Raw genomic sequence first — 23,214 nt, forward strand, 5'->3', positions numbered from 1 at the left:
AGGAGTTCATGTGGAAATTTAATTTGTGCAAAATACTGTTAAAAAAAATCAATTATAAGTGTTTTGAGTTACACAGTGGAATAGAATTGTTGCTTTGTAAAACAGTGCAAGGTTTACAGATTTTCCCTCACTATAAAAGACAATTTCCCTAATTTTCCCATGGTTGTCACATTAGTCGTTGTTCCAAGTCAAGTGAATGGGGCGCCTCTAAGCATCACGACAGCAAAAATGTACCAATGAAACCTGAATCTCTAGCAAGACTGAGAGAAGTTCAGAAATTTGCCCAAAATGAAGAGAGTATATTTCTTCTCATCTCACGTCTGCTTAAATCTTTACAGGATTAAAGAACAGGAAGGGGCATGTTTGCTCCAGATAACTTCCCAGATGAACTGTTAAAAGCCTTTTCCGTGTGACAACGTTAGCTAAAATGAGTAATTAAAAGTTCCTGACGAACACGACAGGCTTCCGAGTCCACTGATTCCATTTGCTCGTATTCTTCTTCCGATTGTTCCATGTGTGCTGTGGCTGGTGCAGACCACACGTCCAGCCCATGCTGCAGGGAGATGTTGTGAAGCACGCAGCAGGCCAGAATGATGTGGCTGGACTTCTCTGGAGAATACTGCAGGGTGCCTTTGGAGCCGTCGAGGCAGCGGAAGCGCGAGCGAATGGTTCTGAAGGTGCGCTCGATGACGTTGTGGGTGGCAGAATGGGCCATGTTGTAGCGGTACTCCGCAGGCGTCTCGGGAATGTGCAGAGGGGTCATCAACCACGTCCGGAGCAAGAAGGAGCTGTCACCTGCGAGCAGGGAAAAGGAGCAGGACAGCTTACACACCTACAGTTAGCCACAGATTTCAGCTGGGTTTACTCGTACAGCAGATAGAGAATAAGTTCTTCCTCTGGCTAAAAGAGAAGGCACGGGAGAAGTAACTCTGGTTTACAAATGTGACAAAGTAAAGGTGTTCAGTTTTACACAAGAAGGTTTTCCACAGAAGAACTTTAAGGGAATTAAACTACTGCATAAAACAGGGGAAAACAGTTGGACTAGGGCAGTACCTAGAATTAAAAATTACATAATTCAGCATGGAAAGATGTGGAATACTGAAAGAAAGCTATGAACAGAATGAATGAGGATTAATACATACAATAATCAGACTGTATAAAACACAGATTAGAAGTTACTGTTCTAAGCTTCTAAGATAAGGGCTGTCCAAATTGAGTCATAAATCTCAAAGCAATTTGCAGGAAAGCAATTGAAAGTAAACATATGACTTGTGCCAAGAGTAAGGAGACAATATATAATTGACTTTCTACTGAAAACAAGGATGAAAAGTTGACTTACCAAGTAGCCAGCCATCTTTATGTAGCTCGGTTTCAAACTGGCTTGTGAGGGCTGCCTGCTCTAACACCGCGCAGTCAGACAGGCTGCCTGGCCAGTGCGTTTCAGCACTAAGGAGGACTCCTCTGGAATCACACACCATGAGGCAGTTCAGGGAATGCAAACCCTTTCGGTTCACATAGGACAGGTCCTCAGCATTTGGCGCTTTGATTGCCACGTGGGTGCAGTCAACCACCCCCAGCACTCCCGGCATTCCTGCCAGCCCATAAAAGTCATCCTTCAGGGTCTGTACAGTAGCTTCATCTTTAGGAAAGTGAATGAACTGTGAGGCTCTTTCCACCAGTGCCTCGGTTACATTGGCAACACAGCGGCTCATCGAGGCTTGGCTAATGCCAATAGCATCCCCCATGCGAGTCTGGAAGGAGCCAGAGGTATAGAAACCCAGCGCAGCAAGGATTTGCGTCTCTGGACTGATGGCCCTGGACCGCTGCGTAGGGCGTGAGAGAGTGGCTCCCAGGAGATCCACCAGGTAGCAAATGAACTGTCGGGGAAAGCCGTACGTGGACACTAGATACTCATCCGTGACATCCTCCAGCTTGAAGCGATCCAAAGTCCTGTGTCCGCGGCCATAGAGCAAGAGGTCGCAGTCCAGAACCGCGATAGGTACGGCCATGGCTGACGGCCTGGGGCTCCTCTCTGACAGGGCTTTCCCAGAGGCTTCACCTGCATAAAGCAAAAGAGGATACTCAGAACAGTTGTTACTGGTGAGCTTTTCAGACTCCGTTACCATTTTCCTTTCAGTCTGATTCATCCAACAAAGCTTTTAACTTTTCTTTTTCTGCTTTTAAATACACGGGCAGCCAGGTGGGCTCACCGCGGAGCCGACAACTCTGCCTGGCGCTGACAGGAATTTACCTCCCGTGGCAGAGAGGGAGCCGGAGCCGTCCCCAGTCACCCTCGCGGGGGCACGGCACACAGGAGCGGCGGGCAGCCCGGCGGGCGCTCTCGCAGCCCCGGCGGGCGCTGCCCTTGCCGGGCGCCCCGGACCCCACGGGCCGCCCGACCTCCGCCGGAGTCGTCCCAGCCCTTCCCGGCCCCGCGGCCGCTCCCAGGCGGTCCCCGCCGGCCCGGCCCCACATTCGCCGCGATAGATTCGCCACGGGCAAGGGGCTACCGGCGGGAGCGGCGCCGGGCGCTGCCCCGCTTTTCCAGGCCAGGCGACCTCCTGCCGCACCGGACTGCGGGCTCAGCGCGCCGCGGACGGGCGGGGAGCGGCGGCTGCGTGTGGAAAGTGCCGCTGCGGACACTCAGGCACCTCCCTTCTTCCCTCCCTTCCTCCTTCCTTCCTTCCCCCCCGCCCTCAGCGGATGAAAACAAACAGCGGCGATGGCGACGGCGATGGCGGTGGCGCGGCGCAGCCCGCGGCTCTGAGGGCAGCGGCAGCCCCGGCCCGGCCCCCGCCGCCGGCGCGGCGGCGGAGCGGGCCCCGCACGGGATGAGCCGCCGCGCCGCCAGCATTGCCGGCCCCGCGCAGGTACCGCGGGCCCCGCAGGGCAGGGCTGGGAGCTCCGCGGGCCTGCGGGAGGCCCTTCCAGGGGAGGGGGCTGCGGCGTGGGTCTTAAACCTTTGGCTGCGGCTTCGCGTCTCCGTTTTACTTTGCTTCGCTGCTCGCGGGGGTCGGTTCCCGACAGCCGCGTGTCGGTCGCGATTCGTTTTCCTAACGACTGGTGGCTGTCAGGGGAGCCTGGGAAAGAGGTGGCCCGCTGTAATCTCAGCACGTGGTCATTTAAAATCAAAATGTTTCGCAGCCTGTTGGAAATAGTAGAATCTGAGACCCCACGCTCCATTACATAGTCTTGTATAGTCTTCCTGTGAGATGCGAGTTTGTGGTATGCTGGGAAAGAGCAAAGGTTTACAGGTGGTCGTATCTTTCTTTCCTGTGGGAGCTGTGGCTGTTAGGGCACAGTCAGATTCGTTCCCGTGGATTCGCTGGGAGCAGAGACGCCTTCCATGTCAATGAACAGGTAGAAAAGGGACTCTTTGGACTCAGCCTACAAGCTGCCTACTTAGAAATCCCAAAAACGATGTGGCTAGGCACATACCAAGGGAGAAAAACACGGCAAATTACTGCCTTAGCTGAAAATTAGTTGGCTGTCCAAATAAAGTTTAGAGCATCTCCAAATTGTTGCAGGAGTGGCCTGACCTGAAGGACCCTTCCTTCTTGGGCACGAAATAAGTCTTTCAGATGAGCCAGGCTGTCTGTAGATGTCCAGAAGGATTGTACAGGATCACTTTATTTTGCTTTAATGGTATTGTATAATCTTAACGTTTCTGAACATGTGTTCATACTGTAGTTGAGAGGTGATGATTGTGTTGGTGATTATAGTGCAGGGTATGTAGAAGCAGATTCTGGTTTAGTCTGTATACTTTGGCTTGACAAACAAGCTGAGAGGATGGACCTTTGGACTGATACCATTTTTAGACCTTAGGGAAGTACAGAATGTAACTGCTGGTCAACAGGAATTACTTAATTTTGTTTCTAAGTCAGTGGAGCTGGCAGTGCTGGCTTTAATAAGGTACTTCCTAAGCTGCAGAGTTGTTTATTGGTTATAAAGTGAATCTGTTTCCTAATCAGGAGGAAAAATTACCTCTTTATCAGCCAAAACCTGAGCATATAGTGAACTACAGACCCTTTGATTACATCAGAATGTTTATATTACATGAAACAATTTTTCTGCTAGAATTTTCTCTTAAAAATCCATAAACTTTAAAGAATGAGAGTATCACACTCTAAAACTTAGAACTGTTTGCTACTTCTCCCTAGGTTTCTGACTAATCTACTAAGAAGGCAAAATGGAGATGAATTTTAAGTAATTGTAGGATACTGGAGTTTGACTTGTAGGCCCAGTTTTGAAACAGAGCAGTGTGTTTATGAAGATCTTTTTACAGTTGCTTATTAGTGTGCTCAAATCACCTGCTTGCAGTGAAGCTTCTTGTTCATTGAAGGGAGGATGTGTTCTAGCCACTCTTAAAAGCTTCAAAAACTTCCCTGTGCTTCATGTTTACTGCATGATTCAACAAGGCTTTTCTGAACTTCTCATAGGACATTCTCGGAGATTGGATTTGGTCCTGTATTAAAAAAGAAGTTCTGGAAGAGTGGTACAGGCAAGGAGTGCGGTCTGGGGCGCACAGGCCGGTAACTGGCAACAAACATCTGGGATGAGAGCTGTCCACAGCCCTCTCCTTACAGCTACACCCACTCTGGTTTCTTCCCACTTGTCTTTTCACTTTCACTCTGGCATAAGAACCATGAGTAATTCTTTTGCATTGATGAATGTCTGGTTGAAAAGAAAGCAAGATAACTCTAAGCTTACCAGCCATGGCTCAGAGAGAAATATAGGAGATGATGGAAGCAGCCTCTATATGCCTTCCCAGCAGCAATAAAAATGCCCGGTGTGGGTCAGATGCTTCTGCTCCTTTCCTGTCTCTGTAGGTGTCAGAGGGATGTACTGGCTCAGTTCCCATGTGTGGAACACGCAGTGTGATGCCGGTGATCCCCGGTGTTCCAGCGCCTGCTGTGTGCCGGGTACAGGTGTCGGCTGGGAGCACGGCTGGGAGCGAGGTGCCTGTCGCTGCAGTTCCTCTCGCCTCTGCCGAGGCATTAAGGGGAGGGCTCTTGCACTTCCTTGCATCATAAGAACAGCGCCATCACCTTAGGCTGATGTGTCCTTCTCCTCAGAGAAGGAGGGTGTAATAGCAGTAGAGCATGTAAGGCACAACGCTTAGATGTTAAACTGTTGGATAAAATCTGTCTCAGCCTTGGGAGAAGGAATAAGGATTTAGTCAAAAGAGCCACATGTGGCAGTTCTCCTTTGCTGATTCTGATGTTTCTGTTCACAGTGAAGTGATGACAAAGGCATATAAATAAAAGCAATAGTATAGAAATGATTGTTGCAGGAAGCAGGAGACAAAGCAAAAAGCCATATGGACAAGATGCTTGTTGCATCATGTGCTGGTGAATATATCAGTTTACTTAAGGGATTACCTGATTGAGGGGAAATCAGTCATCTGTATTTTTCTAACGTAGACCAAAGGTTATTTCCTTCTAGTTGTTATTCAGCGTGAAATGAGCCAGTGTTATCCTTGAGTTTAGCATAGGCCTGTGCAGTAGCACGTAACAAGGAGCTGTGCTGGCATTGCAACCTACTGGACAAGATAAGTTGATTGAGTTTGGTGAAACTAAGTTTAAAGAATTTCCTTCCTGTTCAGGTCAGCTAACCTGAGAGTACCAAAGAATTTTTATAAATAAAAAGTTTGCTGTAATTCTAGCTCCATCTTAACTCTTCCCAGGACTGATTCTAAAGGTGAATACTGTTGTAAGCCTTAGAAGGTCTCAGTCAATCACCAGAGGCCCTCCTACAAAAGTTAGGAGATGAGAGTCCTTAGACATTTCAGGAGCTGAGTTCCAAAGTCCCAGTTTTCCCATGAAATTATTTATTCCTTTCCAGGAAACCTTGCCTGATACTTTCTGCTCTGCTTTGGACTCTGGTGGGTTAACTGTTGCTGGCATTTGGAGCTTGAGAGGTAACAGTATGAATCTCCAAATGGTTGATGAATGTTACAGGTAGTTTCAGATCTTCCAGGAAGAATCCCAGTTCTGCTGCAGCAGGACAGAACCATGAGGCTTTCATTTTTTGAACCCTCTGGTGGTTAAACCCTCTGGAAATATTTGGGTCATTAGAACAAATTCCTGTACTGCACATGCAGCCATGCTGATGATCATCTTTGTTCCCTTTCCAGTGAGCCTAACAGACCAGTGAGCCTAACACCTTCCATTAGTCCCCAAGTATCTTGAAATAGTTGATATCAGAAGTTTTTTGCAGCCTCAAAAGGCAAATGTGGGTGCTTTATTTGATAGCTCTCCCACAATATCAGGATATATACTTCCTTGCATCTTTCTGCAGGGTCATATACAAGTTTTCACATTAAAAGCCAGTATGACCTGTTTTGGTTTTTTTTTAGTATTTAAATGTCAGCATTCTCTTCACTGAAAAAACCCATATTTTTAATGCAATATTTTATTGCCTATATCAGCCAGGTTTGTCAAAGATTTCAGATCTCCTCAGCCCTTACAGTGCTGTACTTAAGTCAAAATAATAATAACAGGTTGTTCTTGCCAGGGGTTTTGTTTCTTTGTTTGTTTGGGGGATTTGTGGTTTCTTTTTGTAGTGGTACATGTCTGTACTAAAGAGTTGGGTTTTTTTAAATTTGAGTACTGCTTCAAGCACTTTAAATGCTGACTTCCTTTTGCACCCTCCACAGTGGAAAGGGTCTGTAATCTGTCTAGTGGAGTAAATGCAGGGAAAGAAGGCATGATGGTTTTAATAACGAGGTTAAAATATCCAAAGGATAATTTGCAAATGCATCTGATATTGAATCACTTGTGTTGTTAGTTCTCAATTTAAATTATAATTTGTAATGAGAACAGTACAGCTTAAGGAGATGTGGTATGAATGTAGCCCAGGAACTTTTAACTATACTGTATGTCCAGCTTTCTTTTTATAGAGTCATTCAGAAAGCAGCACTGTTCTCTATAAAATGCTCTGTAAATTGCAGTACTCTTATCTTGCAGCCCTTTTTGATTGATGCTCCTAAAGCATTGGGCTTTACTGTCACTAAGTGCAAGATTTTAAATAGAAGTACTGCATGTGCATGGTCATGAAAGATTCTGTCTTTTCTGTGTGAACAGGGCTATTGGCCCTTTTGCCCTGCAAGCTTTAATTTGCATAAATAGCATACCTTGCTGTAAGTTCAGTCTTTGCTGAGTGAGTGAACACGGAATAACGTTGTGCAGGAATGCCGTGCTCCCTGACCTCGGCTCGCCGGCATTCCTGCGCGGAGCAGCACGTTCCGTAAATACAGGATGTCTGACAGGCTGCTTCAGGCTCGTTAGCTGTCTCAAAATGCAACGGGGGTAAGAGTGAATGAATGCTTTGAAGGCTTACAAGCAAAAACTACAATGAATGCTGCTAATTAAGGCCTTGCTCCCCAATGGTCTCTCTATACGTGTGAAGAGACTGAGGGACAGAAGAATTGTGATTTATCCCAGGCCATGTGACATGATGGTGACAAAAATAGGATTAGTGCCTTGCCCTGCCCTGCTTCAGACGCTGTGCAAGTTCATTGTGTTCCTAGAAACAATTCTATTTTGAAAAACAAGGCAGTGTCAATGTGAAAGCTAAGTATTTATTATCAGAGCTTCCAAGAGAAGTGAACAGAGGATTTTGGTCTATTTCTTGACAAAAATTTTTCTTTTCAGTTGGTTGTAGGTAAATTTTGTAGCTGTATAGTTTTACTTCAAGTACTATTTATTGAAAGTAAAGAAGCAGTGTAGCCTATTCCAGCAATGATTTATTATATAGATTTCTGCTGAAATACCACTGAAATACTGTTCTAAGAATTTCAGGCTCAAGAAAACAATTTGGCTTGGTTTTGACCAGTGCTGATAGGTGAATATATGTTATGTTTGAAGCAGAGACCTCCATGTCTGGTGGTTAGCTTGGCACAGAATGCAGTCATTGTGGTGTTGGGGTGTTCTGCTCTTTTTGTTTGTTTGTTTTGCTTTTTTAAATTAAGCTAGCAAAATTGTAGAACTTGTACTAGGTTTTAACTCTGAGCCTTTTTTGGTTTTTTAAATTTTTTTAGTCTTTGTACTGACCAGATAAACTGTCAATGTGCATTTATACTGCACACTAACATCCCAAAGTTTTTAGCATGTTCAGATTTAGACAGGTAGAGCTCTTTGATACTTATAATTTCTTTTGAGATGGCCTCTAATGGCAAAAATATTTTGAAATCTAAACAGAAAGCTGGAAGAAGACTTCATTCCCAGACCTGTGCTATATTTCAGATTGTCATATGCAATGGACACTGATCTCAGTTCCCAGGACAGGAAGGACCTGGACAAGTTCATCAAATTTTTTGCTTTAAAGGTAATTTTTCTCCTTTGGACAAATGCCTCTTCTTCCTTGTTTAAAAAATGCCACAAAACAAATTATGTACTTGGTGTGGCTAGAGTAAGAAGATTGAAGTTTGGGTTTGTTGTTTTTTTGTTGTTTTGTTTTGCTGAAGAACAAAGCAAGAAAGCTGATGTCAAATTTAAGAGATTCCTGAGAACAACTAGACAGACACATTTAATCCTCTTCCATCCTCCAGAAACATTCTGCTTTAGAATCAGCCATAGGCACTTCACACCTCTGTCAGCTTGGGGTTTCTAGCAGCATGTCTAACCACCAGCTGTTAGGTAGTTTATCTGCTGGACTCCACTCTTTCAGCCTACCTAAATTTTTATATTCCATCCAAAAACAATAATACCAGAATGTTCTTTTGAATGATGTTGATATGTAATTATAAAATTTGGCCTCACTTCATACGTAGGTGCAAGTAGATAATCTGACAATGGCTTTGGTCCAAATATACAGATTGATTTTGGCTTTAGTTTAGTTGTCCAGGCCTGGGATATTTTTGTAAATTTTTCTGAATTTTCTATTGAAAACTGTAAGTCCTGATTGCAAAACTGACTTTGTCTCTTAATATTGTTACAGGGGAAGGTCACCTAAAATGCGTTTGCCTGTTGCATGTAATAATTTCAATTGATTAGAACTGAAGAACAGTGTAGCAAACTTTACTTCTCTACATCCTGGTCAACCCTTTCATCTTTTTCACTTGGAGCTTGTGTAGCTCAGGCTCTGATCTGAGGTTCAGAACTGGTGCTGAGCCCAGAACATTACTAAGTATCCTTTTCTTTCTATTCCAGACAGTACAAGTAATTGTCCAGGCCCGACTTGGAGAGAAAATCTGTACCCGCTCCTCATCCTCCCCAACAGGTTCTGACTGGGTAAGGTTGTATTTTTTAAAGCAGCTCCATAACTCTGTGTGTGTGTGTGCTGAGAACACCACGTGATTATGACAGTCTTGTGCAGACCATAATAATTATTCATAGAGTAGGTACTATATTTAGTTATGTTCATTGGTGATGTTGCAGGGCGTTGGTGGTTGTTGTTCACATGCAACAAATCACTCTGGACTCTTACAGGCTGATGAGGGGAAAGAGAAATGATGCCTCTCAGCAGCTCCTGCCAGCTAAGGCAGATTTGCAAGATCTGCTTGGGGGTGGGGTGATGATTTCTTATCTGTAAGAAGTTTGCTACTCTGCAATTCAAGACATTTTAGTAAATTGAAAAGACTCAAGATACTCTGTGGGTGAAGATAGGACCGAGGGAAAAGGAGGATTTTATAGCAGGATTAAGAAAAACATTTGAATTAGCAGCCAAGGGAATCTTTGTAAATATGAAAAGCTTGGACCCAACTGGGAATTTTCTGTTTCATAAATATTTCAGTGGACACTGACCTAGTATGTTATATATGGGTCTGTAAGCATGTACCATCAGGCAGTTTTTCAAATAAATTTAAAAAATTGAACCATCTCTTTGATTCTGCAGTTCAATTTGGCAATCAAAGATATACCAGAGGTTACTCATGAAGCAAAGAAAGCCCTGGCAGGACAGCTGCCCGCTGTTGGACGGTCTATGTGCGTGGAGATTTCTCTCAAAACCTCAGAGGTGAGAACTGAGTCAAAACAGATGCCCGTTTTTTCTTTGTGGGGTTTTTTGCCTGAATCTTAAGTCAACTACCAGACCTCCTGCCCTTTAATGCAAGATGATGTGAGACTATCTAAATTTTATTGTTAGGTGATATGCTAATGAAAATAAATGTGTTGTTTAACAGAAGCAATTCATGGAAAAAATCTGAGGCCAAACACACAAATTACTCAGCAGAAAAATCTAAATTGTTTAAGAAAGTAATTTTAAGAAAATTAAATTCTTAAATTTTAAAAAACTAATTTCTTAGCCCATGAAGAACTTAGGCATTCTGAAGAAGGTATTCCCTCAGGTGACATAATTGTGCAAGGACACTTCCAATGCACCTTTTTCTATCATTGCATCACAAGAAAGTGGGAGCCAGGAGAGAAATCATTGAGAGGTGTGGCCATTGCTGATCACTAATGAGATTTGAAAAGGTCTGTGTTCTGAAATGAGCCTTTGTTTGCCATCTTTTCTCTGATCCAGGGAGACTCCATGGAACTGGAAATTTGGTGTCTAGAAATGAATGAAAAGTAAGTGCATTCTTTGTTTGTAGCTCTTAGCTGATGCAGTGATCCATGCTGATCAGTGGTGATGGCTGCATGGCATTTTTCAGCAATTTCTTCTTCTACAGCAGGTGACTAAGTTGAAGCAGGACTCTTGGCTGGTTGGTCAGTAAAGGTAGCCACAAGAAGGCTTTACTTATCATTTTGGCAATAAAATTAAACAACTGGCCCGGAGTAATTTTAAATTAAATAAAATAAACAAAAGCAACTGCAGACCAAAACAAACAAGAACCCCAAACCCAGGCAACTTATTTGTGGACAAAAGACTAACTTTTTTCCTTTGTGCTCTCTAGGTGTGACAAAGAAATCAAAGTTTCATACACTGTATACAACAGGCTGTCTCTACTGCTGAAGTCTTTGCTTGCTATAACCAGAGTAACTCCAGCCTACAGACTCTCTAGGAAACAAGGCCATGAATATGTAATATTGTACAGGTAAAGCAAAAATTTCCCATTTGAAATGCAAACAAGAGAGACTCTAGACTTGCACAGTGTAGCTGCAAATGTAGTTAAAAAGGGATGAGTAATAATAAAATGAAATTATTTGTATAGAAGTACTGCTGAACAGTGACAGAAGAAAAGCTTGCTCTATGTATCTATCACCGTACAGCCTTCACTTGAGCCATTGAAAGAAAAGCTGAGCACAGGCTGTGAAGTGTTTGCCTACCATGTTAGGAAGAGTAAAAAAAAATTCTACATGCAATCCCTGATAAATTGCTTACTAGCAAACAGTTGTTTGGTGTCTGGCTTGTGTTTGATAAATGCCTCTCTACATTGCACATAACTGCAGTGTGTACTTTTGCAGCATAGCTTCAGACTCTCTCCTGTTAGCCCATTTTAAAGATGCATCCTCAACTCCAGTTCCTGTAGTTTTTTGCAGTTTACTCATCCAAATACTGGGTTCAACCAGATTCAGACTCTATTAGCCCATTTTAAAGATGCATCCTCAACTCCAGTTCCTGTAGTTTTTGCAGTTTACTCATCCAAATACTGGGTTCAACTCTGTTTAGCCTGTGAGTCTGCCTGGCTTGTGGTTCATAGTTATCTTCCAGACACTGTGTTTGGCTGTGAGAAGAGTCTTTGACATGTTTGCACAGCTAATTTATATGATTGTAAATTTCATGTTTGTTATAATTTGCACAGCTGAGAACTCAAAAAGAAATTCCAGCCATTTTCTCATTTTTGCCTCCATTGCTGACTTGGCATGTACTTAAGAGCAAATCTCTTTACAGCACAGTTAATCTTTTATGTTGTGTGATGAGCATCAGGTTTTAGACTCAGACCTATCTGTGGACTTTGTATCACTTCACATTTTTGCTCTGAACTGTAGACTTAACTACAGAGGCTTTAAAAAATCAAAGATAAATTTCTGATTTGACTACCATTTTGTCTTTCTCCTTTTTACATGACCTGTTCTTCTGAAGCAGCTGTAAAGTTTTTTGAGATGGACATTCCAGCCATTTATTTTGGGCTTTTTTTTTCCTGAAGAAGAAAAGTAGTTCCAGCCTTCCAACTGCCAAAATTAAATAAGGAATAAGGATATGTATAGCATTATGTCCCTACTGGATCTAACAGCTTTTCTTTTTCCTTTTCCTTCAGGATTTATTTTGGTGAAGTCCAGCTGAGTGGCTTGGGAGAAGGTATGATTAGACAAAACACAAACAAGAGCAGAACTGTGTTTCATTCTGACTGCCTTTTGGTTACTATCCCAAATACCATAAGGAAAATGAGTCTGAGGCTTACATATGCTTTTTGTCTGGCTCTGCCAGTGCAGCCTTGTGTCACAAAGTGACAAGTATAATGGTGGTACTTGGACAAAGTCTCAGGTGACTGCCATTTTGACTCTAGTGACACAGAATTGAAATAAGAATATGGGATTATGTTGATAAGGGGCAGGACTGGTAAAGGAGATCATGATCTACTGAGGAACAAGAAGCACTTCAGAACAATATTTTAGACCAAGAAACCTGGAAGCAACATCAGGTCAAGCAGGTGAAGCCTACCAGCAAGGCAACCTAGAGATGCTGTTTTGTTATGGTTTCTATATGTGTTTTTGAGGTTCAGATTGCAAGAGATAATGGTTGGACTACTGAAATAAGATAATATAAGCTCAGAATAAAAAAAAAAAGGCACATAAATAATCAGTGAAACTGATAATTATTCCTTAACTTTGCAGGTTTCCAGACAGTCCGTGTTGGGACAGTGGGTACCCCAGTGGGCACCATAACTTTGTCTTGTGCCTACAGAATCAACCTTGCTTTCATGTCAACCAGGTGAGAAAATATGATCATGCCAGAAACTGTTTTACAGTAATTTACTGTTAAAATGCCTCATATTCTGAGCCCCCAAATCTTTCCCTCTGCTTATCCTTTCCTGCTGAGATTCTCTGTCATGAAGAACTCTCTCTCTCTTGCTTAAGCCTTGCAGCAAGGGGAGTATTTGGGTAGCCCTGAGCCAGGCTCTAGAATTCCAAATTGTTGATGCATGCCTGGAGGACTAAATTGTGAAGATGCTCTGGTCCCATTAATAGACACAAGGGTTTTCTGTGAGGGCACCACAAATTGGGAAGAGTAGAGAGAAAAAGCCAGTAACACCATTGCTTGTTGCCTTGCAGGCAGTTTGAGAGGACCCCTCCTATCATGGGGATTATAATTGATCACTTTGTGGACCGTCCCTATCCCAGCTCTTCACCCATGCATCCCTGCAATTACAGGTGAGGAAATACTGAGTTGAAGTCATGGGCCATGGTAAAGGCATCCATTATGCCCAAATACAGAGCCTTTTCCACCATTTGTTGACAGCATGGGAAGGGACACTGGAGAATTAGTGTCAGTCATATTGGCATAGTTAAACATGTGATGAAGTGTGACATTTTTCTTCTCACATTGAGATGGCTGAGTGCAGCAAGCTCCAGTATTTCCCCAAATTCTTCACAGAAGCACTTGGACACAAAGGATATTTAATCTTGGCTGCCTTCAGGAATTTGAAAGTTTAATGGTTAATCTGGATGCAGAACTAAACGTGTAGATGCTTGTATCCCTGGATATTTCCACTGGGGGAAGAGAAGTTTAATTTCTGTTTGGAGATGAGAGGTTTGTCTTCCCTACAATGAATGTGAGGGCATTCAGATTTGGATCAGTGGTGTTGATTGACAATGGTTGTGTAAACACCAAAGCCAGCTGGTATAACAAAAGCTTTAGATAGAAACACCTGTTATTTTGCATGGGGTAGAAGACAAACACCTGAGGAAAACTGAAGTTTTCCCACTTTGTTTTCCTGAGTTCTGGCAAGCAGATGAGAGCCCTTCATAATTCTCCTTTCAACTACACCCAAATACTCTCAACCTCCCTGCAGTGTTTGTCACAGTGTGTTTTACTATTTGTTTGTTTTAAGGAATATTTCCAGTTAGAAAACTTGTCTTTTCTTGTTGCTTTAGAGCTGGTGAGGACAATGGTGCAGTATACCCCTCAGTAGAAGATTCCCAAGAAGTGTGTACCACATCTTTTTCCACCTCTCCTCCATCTCAGGTAAGAAAAACCAGGCTCTTTTTACTTCTAGATAGAACAATTGCTGTAAGAATGGTTTGCAGATTCCTACATCAGCTATTGTGCAAACAGAAATCCTCCTGGTGCTAATTAAAATTTAGTGTGTAGGTTATTTATGTCATTACATTCTTGAGTAAAATCTATCAAAATTAGATACTAATTTTAACAGAATTCCAGGGGCTAGAAAGACTGAATTACTGAGGATTAAAAGAGCCTATTCCTCTAGCTGGGTTGAGGTGTGCTTGAAGAGGACAGCAGTGTACTTACACATTTGCATACCAATACCGCAAGAGGAGGAATTCAAGACATTGATGCCAGGCAGCCTAAGTAGGAGTAACAGACTGATATTGAGAAAGAAACACTGAAATACCAGGAAAATGCTAGATGAAGACAGAAAAAAGACAAACGCTGTATTTATTGGACCATCTAAAATTAGTTGGGGCAGCAGGAATAAGTATTGGCCAAAAAATTGCCCATGCAAATTTCATTTAAGTTTCAGTTTTAAAATAAATAGATAATGGTTTCCTTTTGAGTATAAAAACCCAGAAACTCCCAAGTTCTTTTACTGTCTTATGTATCTGACTCCACAGTTCTGTATTTTGAAGATGGCTAGAGTTGCAGTTGTCCTGTTGCTTTAAATATTCAGGATTGATCTGCCTTGTTGTCCAGTCAAGCAGATGGCTCTACTGACCTTTAAAGACAATCTAAAGACTCTGAAGTCTCTTTCACTGTCAATGTGAAACATAGAATGAAGTATAACTGAAATGTTATCCCAAACTGAAAGAATTTGCTATGGGTCTTTCTGACGTTTCAGAGGAAATAACATGCCTGGTTTAGCAGAATGTATTCTGCTATATGAACGAGCTAGAAATGAGCTTCTCTTAGGAAGCATTTTTGTGCCAAAGTGCTTTCAGGTGACCAGGCATCAGGGAATGTTGAACTAATTAGCCAGCACTCACGGTAAGTCTGATGGAATAAAGCTTTTCTTATTCTGCAATACACAGTTCAGGAAATGAGTTTGTGGCTGAGTTGTGCCCTGTGTTTTCCTAAAGTGGGGTAAATACAAAAGATTTCATAAGGAAATTTCCACTGGCTTGCTTGTGCCAGTGTTACTTAACAGTAGTAATGTATGTAACTACATTGAAGTTGACACTTCCCCAGGGGTCATGAAGCTTTTCTGTCACTGAGGGGGGAAAAGCTTTGTGAAACCACTTGAACCTTGAGGATTCACATTAAGTATGAGCCTACATTCTTGCTTTTTCTGTGGCTCGTAGTTGCCATATGCTGTGCCCTTATTTGTAAAGCAACTGCCAGTCTTTGTTACCACAGTTAGAATTGTAAGGCTGCCTTGGCAGAATGGTCTTTAAATTAAAAGGGAAAGAAGGAATTCTTGTTTTTCTCCAGCTTTCTACATGTCCTTTCCAGGTTAATGACTAGGAAATACTAGGAACTGTGTGATTTTTTAGGCAAATTGTATGAATCTCTACCTGCCTTTTCAGTAAAAGTGAGGCCTAACCTGTGTGATACAAGGAAACAGTTGTCACTTTGTGAGCTTGCACGTCTCTGTATATGTGTTGCGAAGCAGCCCAAAATTCAGGAGAGTCTGGCCTTGGGTAATACCCAGAAATGAAGCTGAAGCTTTCCTCAAAGTGAAAACCATTGAAAACAAGTGAAAACACCAAAATTTCTATGAAAGGAGGTATGGGACTGAACCAGGTTTGGATTGCCCTTTTTGCATTAGCACCCTGTGTGAGACTGTATTTCTGGCATTTTGCTCCTGTTGATGGAGTTCCCACTTCACATCAGTGTGTTTGAATTGCACTGTTGTCTGGGTCCCCTCTATTCTAAGGGTGCAGCACAGACCTGTCTAGATAGGATCCCTCAGAAAGCTGGAGGATAGGGAGTATGGATGGATGGAGAGTGGTGAAATACAAGTAATTTGTAAATTTAAAAATAAAAGAAGCACTTGACTTTTTCTGGCATCTGCTCAGCTTTCTTGCTAATTTGCTGGCATCAGTTATAATTAACTGTGGAACAGAGTCTCTGGCAGTTACTTTCTGTCAGGGTACTGGAGTCTAAAATACTACCTGTGTTCAGTGGTTCACTCAGATTGAAAAACAGTCAATTATTTACAAAATGAATGTGCTTCTGGCAATACTGAGATTTCTGCTCTCTGTGTAGGTGTGGCTGCTCCAGCCAAAACCTCTTCACTAGCATTCAGTTCATCCAACTCTTCATAATTCCTCTCTGAAGTCCTTCTCTCTCTCTCTCTCTCTTTCTCTCTCCCCCCTCATTCTCTCTTTTCCTTGTTTCCTCTGTTTGTCTGTGTCTGTGCACAGTGTGTTTTTACTGTCACAAAGGCACATTTTCAGACACCTCCTCCTGTGGTGACGGACACCTTGAAGGTCCCAGTGATGGGGCTGGCCTTTTCACATCAAGTGAGTTGTCAATAGAATGTGCTATACATAGCCAGAGTACAAGTTCTGGTATGACAAAACAAATACAGGAACACACCAGTTTGACAATGTGGAGTGTTTGTTGTGCAGAGGAAAAACTGGTGAACCCACAATGAGCCAGACACTTTACAGAGCATGGCTTCTTAAATGCCTTTGCAGATGAAGGTCTCCCAAAGACAGGACAAGCACCCCTAAAAACACAACAGCTGTCAAGGATTGTAGTGAAAGACATTAGTAAGGCACAACTCTGAGTGTTTTCTGTTAACAGCCAATGTCCCTAGAACCTGTGTAGTCATTAGAGCTCCACTCAGCTTAACTAGCCTCATGTGAATCAAAGTGCTGGTCCTCATTTTGATCCCTGTAAAGGGCATCAGCTTTGGTGCTGCTGGAGCTCCCACTGAGCTCTGGAAGAAATACTCCTCTTGAGGTCAGGCAAGTCAAAACAGGAAAGTTTTATCTAACATGACTGGGTAGATTTCTGCCTGGGATGTATAAGGAATTTCTCCTAGGTTTCACTGCTTCCAACACTTAATTCCTAAAGCTTCCCAGTTCTCTTTACCTGGCACATTTATGGGACTATGTATTCTTTCACTGAAGCTATTTGAACAGGTCTGAAAGATGAGCTGTTTTAATTTTTAATGGAAATAGGTTCAAACAGTTGATAATGAAGTTGTTTTGGGATAAAAAACCATTAAATGTTAACTCTTTTAGTAAGTTCACAATGGCATTCATGTAACCCACTACACCAGTATTTGAAGCAGGCCTGTTTGGCAGAGCTTCCCCGAGACTGGATGTCAGCCATACCTTGCACAGCCTCCTCCTACATGTGTAGGAAGCCAATCTTGTTTTCTTGTCAAGGCTCAGACTTAGTCCCCTGGACTACTGTCAAGTAGTCCTCATAGGAATAAGAATTTTTTAGAACAATAACCTACATTATTGATTCCAGTGAAAATCTAGCATCCTTCTGCCAGCCTGAAATGCTGTGCCTCTGACTTTTCCTGTTCCTTCTTCAGTGACTGGTGATTATTCAGGCTGTGGGGCATTCCCCTTCCCTTTCCTCTCTCCTCTCCCTTTGCCCTTGTTTTTTCTCTTCTTTCTTAGCTTTCCAGCTCTCGTCTTTCCTATCAGCCTGCTGCCCTGGGAGTTGGATCAGCTGACATGGGGTATCCTGTACTCTTTGCTGGTGGCTTGAATGCTGCACACCCTCACCAGGTATTGTAGAGAGCAGAACCAGCGTGGCTGGTATTGCAGCCATTTTTGTCACTTGTACACCTGAGAGAGGCATTGAAACTAATTCATGCATGGTAGCCTGTCTGTCAGGAATGGAAAGAATGTAAAGTAAACACAGAGAAAGCACAGCTCCCACAGGAGTTGGGAACTGGCTCCTCAGCATCCCTGACTTTCCTGGGGTATGGAATCATGTGGAAAAACTACACCAAGAGAGCAGGCACCAGGCCTGTTTGCCTGCACCAGCTTGTCACTGATTCCAAACGTTGCCTGTCTTACAGAGCTGCTGCCCCTGTAGCTGTCCAAGCACAGTTCTGTAGGCTAGACATAGGATATCCTGGCAGTTCATATTGACATAGTTATATGGGTTCATCAGAAAAATAAGCCAAGTTGACAGAAGTATTTTTCTGCTTGTGATATTGGTGTTGCACCAGTTTTGCTGACACAATGTTAATAAAATAAAATAAAATAAAATAATTTCAGTTGGAATGGTCTTACAGTGAGCATCTAATCCAACATCCAGTTCAGGGCTGGCCAAGTTAAAGCCTGGTATTAAGGCAATTGTCCAAATGCCTCTTAAAAACTGACAGCTTGAAGAATTGACCACCTCTCTAGGAAGAGAACACTTCAGTTTTTGACCACCCTCTCTCCAAAGAAATGCTTTCTAATGTCCAGTCTAAGCCTCCCCTGATGCAGCTTCAGACAACTCCCATGCATTCTATCACTGGATCCCAGGGAGAAGAGATCAGCACCTCCCTCTCCACTTCCCCTTCTCTTGAAGCTGGAGGGAGCCATGGGGTTGTAGCAAGAGGACATAAGGTTTTTTCTCCCCATTCCTCCCCATGAAGCAGAGGACTTACAGCCAGAGACTGTAAGAGTACAGGCCTGCAGGGTAAAACAGGCCTGAAGTGGAGAGTAGAGTAGAAAGGGAGTAAAGAGTGAGTTTGTACTGTGATAATACACTCCTACATGACATCACTCTGAGGCTTATAGGGGCTAGAGCCCAGTCATATGCCAAAACCCCCACAACTTATGCCCAGTGTGATGGAATCTACTTTGTATTGCACTGTGGTTTTGGTTTGAGATTTCTTAACTCAACTGTTCCTTTCTATCTCAGTTGATTGGTCCAGGCAAAGAAGGGGGAGTTCCCCCAGTTCCTAGCCAGCCAGCACATGGCACTCAAGCTGACCAAGAGAGGATGTGCACCCCACTGGATGGAGTCCATTACTCAGCAGCTACTCCTTCTAGCAGGTAGGTTGGTTTTAGATGATCCATTACTTCTGCTAACCCACTTATAAGCCTACTGAGATAAAACTTTTTGTTTCCCCTTTTAATCTATTGTTTGTAGCATAAGTAATGCCATCCCTCAAATTAACTTACAGGTTTCTCTGACTGGGGCTTTCTGCAAACAATGATCTTGCCCATCTATTTAAACCTCCCAGTCTATGTAATATCCTTCTTCTGTGTAATATATCTTCTTCTGTGTCAACTTTATTATCAATTTTATAATTTTTTCAATCTTTCTGCTGGTTTTGCTGATTGTAAAACAAGATGCAGTAAGTTCAAAAATGAGTCTTAAATTCTCTAGAGACTTAATATGCATTGTTACCAAAGCCAGTTGTAGTTACCATAAATCTGTTCACCGTTTTAGTAAGAAACTTTAGGCACAAAGCTATTTAAAAGGAAACAATGCAACCTCAAACTGTCCTAAATCAACTCCCTCATAGCTAATTAAATCCTTCTGGTTTTTTGATCACCATATTTATTTCTTGAGAAATCTCTCTTGGGGTCACATAGTTATGAGTCACAGAGATTTTTGGTCTGGGGAAACTAAAACTCAGTTGCACTAGCACTTTCTTGGGTATACTTGAACAGTAATCCTCTTCAATCCTTTATAGGTAATCCTCTTTCCATGGGACAAAACTATGTTTTTAAGTTTTGAATATCTGTGGTAGGAAAAAAACCAAAACAAATAGGTCATGGAAGTACCTAATAGCCATGGAGTGAATTAATCATACTGGGAGTGGCTGTTGTCATGTACCAGATCCGCTGCATTTGTAAACTGAGTGACAGATATAATGGGAGATTTCTCACCTCCTGAGAGATCTGTGACTACTGTGTTACTGAAAAAATAGTAGTGATGAACAGGAATTGCTGTGAACACACACAAGTTAAAAGCTCATTTCCCAGAAGAAAAGCCTATTTCAGCAACTTTACATTCAACTAAATAGTTTTTGTCCAGCTTTAAACAAAAATCTGATTCCACAAGTGTCCATTTTCCTTTTGTGCTCCTGAGGAGGAAGGTATGGTACAAAGAGAGATTTCTATTGTCCTTCTTCCAATACCAGGAGTAAACCAAGAAAAATAAAGAAGTCTCATAAAAAAATGTTATTTATCTACCCTGTTTATTTCAGCAGTCACTAATTATGTATTTTCCTCCCCCAGTGAGGACACAGAAACAGTATCCAACAGCAGTGAAGGAAAATGTGGCTCCCCACATGACCTTTTGGAGACCATCTTTATCCGGAAGGTGGGAGCTTTTGTCAACAAACCCATTAACCAGGTAACAAGCAGTAGATCTTCTCATAGAGCACCTTTCATTTCCCATCTGTTCATACACAGAGGAGCAAAAAGCACCCCAATGCCAGGGCAACCTCAGAGACTGAGAGTGCATATTTCTGCCTGTTGCATTTCCCTACAAGGTTTTACCAAGTATTTTGTTTTCATAAAATCCTTTTGGGATCTGACAGCCATTGACTTTATCTACTTTCTAACACCCTATTTGAGAATAGCAGATTTGATACTCCACTTGGATCTCAAAATGATCTGCCACTACCACAGGTCCATAAACTAGGAAATCTCCCAAGCCTCCCTTCCTTGAAGAAACATGCAGTAGACCAGTTCATCACTAGAAGCAAGCATTTAAGTTCAGCTAGGGCAGCTTAGAGATCTGCTTGGTTCCTAGGGCTGCAGTTCCAGGCCTTTTGGATGAGGAATGAGAATTGTTTCAAGTTGTAGCAGTTCATTAATCCTTGCCTATATTATGCAAGATATGTATAGAAGCAATCCCATCTCAAAGTATGTATCTGCATTAGGTTAAGTGAGTATCATCTTTGGATTTCATGCCTTTTAAATGAGGTTGTCAGCCTCCTGCCTAACTGCTGACATGATTTTGGGCCGTTTTTAGCTGGCCTGACAAAGATGATCAGTATCCTTTTTGTGCCAGGTAAGCAGAGCATCTTAGTGAAATTCTGTTTGCTAAATCTCCTCAGGTGACCATGGCCAACTTAGACATTCCTTTTGCCATGTTTGCTCCCAAGAATGTTGAGCTGGAAGATAACGACCCCATGGTAAGACTCTTCCAGAGGTATATGTGCCTTCTCAGCATCCCTTATGCAAACATCCATGCTATTCTCTGCCTTCAATGCACCTTGGTTTTGGAGAAAATAACTAGTTATTAAGATTTGTTTGGTTTCAAGAAGTCTCCCGTGTTGAATCTTGGGCTCTCTACGCATGCAAATAACAGCATGTGTTTGCTGCCCCTGCTCTAGTTAATGTTAATTGTCCAACCTCCAAACTGCCCCCACACTGCCAAAGCACACACAGACATGACTGTAAGATCAGTACTCACCATCTTTGATTTCTTGGGCAGGTCAATCCTCCTGAATCCCCAGAAACGGAATCTCCTCTACAAGGCAGCTTACACTCGGAGGGCTCCAGTGGCAGCAGCACAGGGAACACCCATGATGACTTTGTTATGATCGACTTTGTAAGTGCCCTCATCAGAGCTCTTACACTGCACCTTAGGTGGGCTTCACGTGCTGGTGTGATGCCAAATGATGTCAGAGTACTTTTCAGTGGGAGTGATAAAGACACATCAGTCACAGTACCACACTGTAGGGCCAGAGTCCCAGAACTGCAAAGACTAGTACCAGGAATCAACAGCTACAGATGAAATACCATGTCACTTCTCTACTAACATCTGGGCTTGGCATCCTCTCTCTTAGCACCTAGAGGAGCCAGATTCCAAAGAAATGTTCTCTTCCAATTGCTCAAGTGCTACTGTGATAGCAAGTGGTATTGGCTGTTCTTCAGTTATTTAATATGCATTATTGCAGCAACAGTTGTAATGCCAAGATGTTTACTGATAGCAGGTAATGACTTTACCTGAGATTATAACAAAAGGAAAGCCAGTGTCTCTGGGAACTAACAGCAGTGTCTTTGATTGTAGAAACCAGCATTTTCAAAAGATGACATTCTTCCAATGGACCTGGGGACATTTTACCGTGAATTTCAGAACCCCCCTCAACTCAGCAGCCTCTCCATTGACATTGGAGCACAGTCCATGGCAGAGGATTTGGTATGGAATCCTGAAAATTCTATTTGTGGAAATCATATGTACCGTATAATGCTCTCCCTATTTCTAGTTGGAAAAAGTATCTTTATAGAATTGCAGAATAGTTTGGGTTGGAAGGAACCTTTCAAGGTCATCTAGTTCAACCCCTCTGCAATGAGCAGGGATATCTTCAACTAAATCTGGTTGCTCAGCCCCATCTAACCTGGCCATGATATTTCCATGGATGGGGCATCCACCACCTTTCTGGGCAGCCTGTTATAATTTCTCAGCAGCTTCATAAAAAATGCTCTTTTATCTAGTGTGAATTTACTCTCTTTCAATTTAAAACCATTTTCCCTTGTCCTATTACAACAGCCCCTGCTAAAAGTCTGTTCCCATTTTTCTTAGAGGTCTCCTTTTAGTACTAAAAAGTCAAAATAAGGTCTCCTCAGAGCATTCTCATCTTCAGGCTGAATCACCCCAAGTCTCTCAGCCTGTCTTAACAGGAAAGGTGCTCCAACCCTCTGATCATTTTTGTGGCCCTCCTCTGGACCCCCTCTAACATGCCCCATGTCTTTCTTATGCTTTTCAGAACAGAGACCCTGCCCAAAGGGAGTCCATCACTAATATATTCCAAGTAAATGCAGATTTATTTCTGGTACACCTGACCCTCTAAAACTGGTGTGTTTGTCTTGAAGCTGAAGGCTGCTGCAGCATGCTGGCTCTAGGTCACTGAAACCCCCCAAACTAATCCTGCCTCCGGGGTGTCTCACTTGGTGGCAAACCAGGCCTGACTTTGCAGCCTGAGCAGAGTTAGAGTTCCAGTGTGGCTGGTGAGTCACATCTGGGTGAGTGCTCTGTTAGGCTCTCTGGCATTGTATCATACTGTGGAGAAAAATGAAAACCAGAGAGCAGCAAGTGACTTGATGAAGGTAGTGATGTGAGTGGGTTATTGTGCTGCAGCTGGTGGGGATTGCACAAGGTGAGGCCCCAGTGCACCTCCTGTTCCTGCAGAACAAACAGACTCTGGGCAGAGTGCCCTGCTCAGGGTCACTTGCTGACTGCTGCCAGAGGGCTCCTGCTTTTGTGCACGTAGAAAGGTGAGCC

At 42.9% G+C, this 23,214-nt stretch overlaps 2 protein-coding genes across 25 annotated transcripts in view; one reads left to right on the plus strand and one right to left on the minus strand.

Annotated features, from left to right (window-relative positions):
- On the minus strand, window positions 1-2,046 carry HARBI1 (harbinger transposase derived 1). The gene is made up of 2 exons (XM_039704981.1): window positions 1,340-2,046; window positions 1-795 (listed from the first exon to the last, which is right to left on the minus strand). Exons 1-2 carry the CDS (start codon window positions 2,007-2,009, stop codon window positions 419-421), a joined length of 1,047 nt encoding a protein of 348 aa, XP_039560915.1. The 5' UTR covers window positions 2,010-2,046; the 3' UTR covers window positions 1-418.
- The window catches only part of ATG13 (autophagy related 13), a 24,502-nt gene continuing 3,148 nt past the window's right edge, over window positions 1,861-23,214 (plus strand). For 2 of the 24 annotated variants that reach the window (XR_005627058.1, XM_039704951.1), the window contains exons 1-18: window positions 1,962-2,100; window positions 8,202-8,328; window positions 9,153-9,233; window positions 9,838-9,957; window positions 10,465-10,511; window positions 10,838-10,978; window positions 12,143-12,183; window positions 12,720-12,816; window positions 13,158-13,256; window positions 13,980-14,070; window positions 16,428-16,526; window positions 17,646-17,756; window positions 18,889-19,022; window positions 20,217-20,334; window positions 21,044-21,121; window positions 21,424-21,540; window positions 22,003-22,131; window positions 22,700-22,744. Coding sequence is in view for 23 of the 24 variants with exons in the window: in XM_039704951.1 (XP_039560885.1) it covers window positions 8,260-8,328; window positions 9,153-9,233; window positions 9,838-9,957; window positions 10,465-10,511; window positions 10,838-10,978; window positions 12,143-12,183; window positions 12,720-12,816; window positions 13,158-13,256; window positions 13,980-14,070; window positions 16,428-16,526; window positions 17,646-17,756; window positions 18,889-19,022; window positions 20,217-20,334; window positions 21,044-21,121; window positions 21,424-21,540; window positions 22,003-22,131; window positions 22,700-22,744 (1,617 nt within the window). In the remaining variant the exon portion in view is untranslated. Of the gene's footprint in view, window positions 2,101-2,794; window positions 2,871-5,844; window positions 5,921-8,201; window positions 8,329-9,152; window positions 9,234-9,837; window positions 9,958-10,464; window positions 10,512-10,837; window positions 10,979-12,142; window positions 12,184-12,719; window positions 12,817-13,157; window positions 13,257-13,979; window positions 14,071-16,427; window positions 16,527-17,645; window positions 17,757-18,888; window positions 19,023-20,216; window positions 20,335-21,043; window positions 21,122-21,423; window positions 21,541-22,002; window positions 22,132-22,699; window positions 22,745-23,214 lie in introns of those variants that run through there. The other 22 variants (XM_039704953.1, XM_039704955.1, XM_039704954.1 and 19 more) reach the window with 22 other exon arrangements.

This window comes from Passer montanus, unplaced genomic scaffold, assembly GCF_014805655.1.
Source record: "Passer montanus isolate IOZ18808 unplaced genomic scaffold, ASM1480565v1 scaffold18, whole genome shotgun sequence".
Classification (NCBI taxonomy): domain Eukaryota; kingdom Metazoa; phylum Chordata; class Aves; order Passeriformes; family Passeridae; genus Passer; species Passer montanus.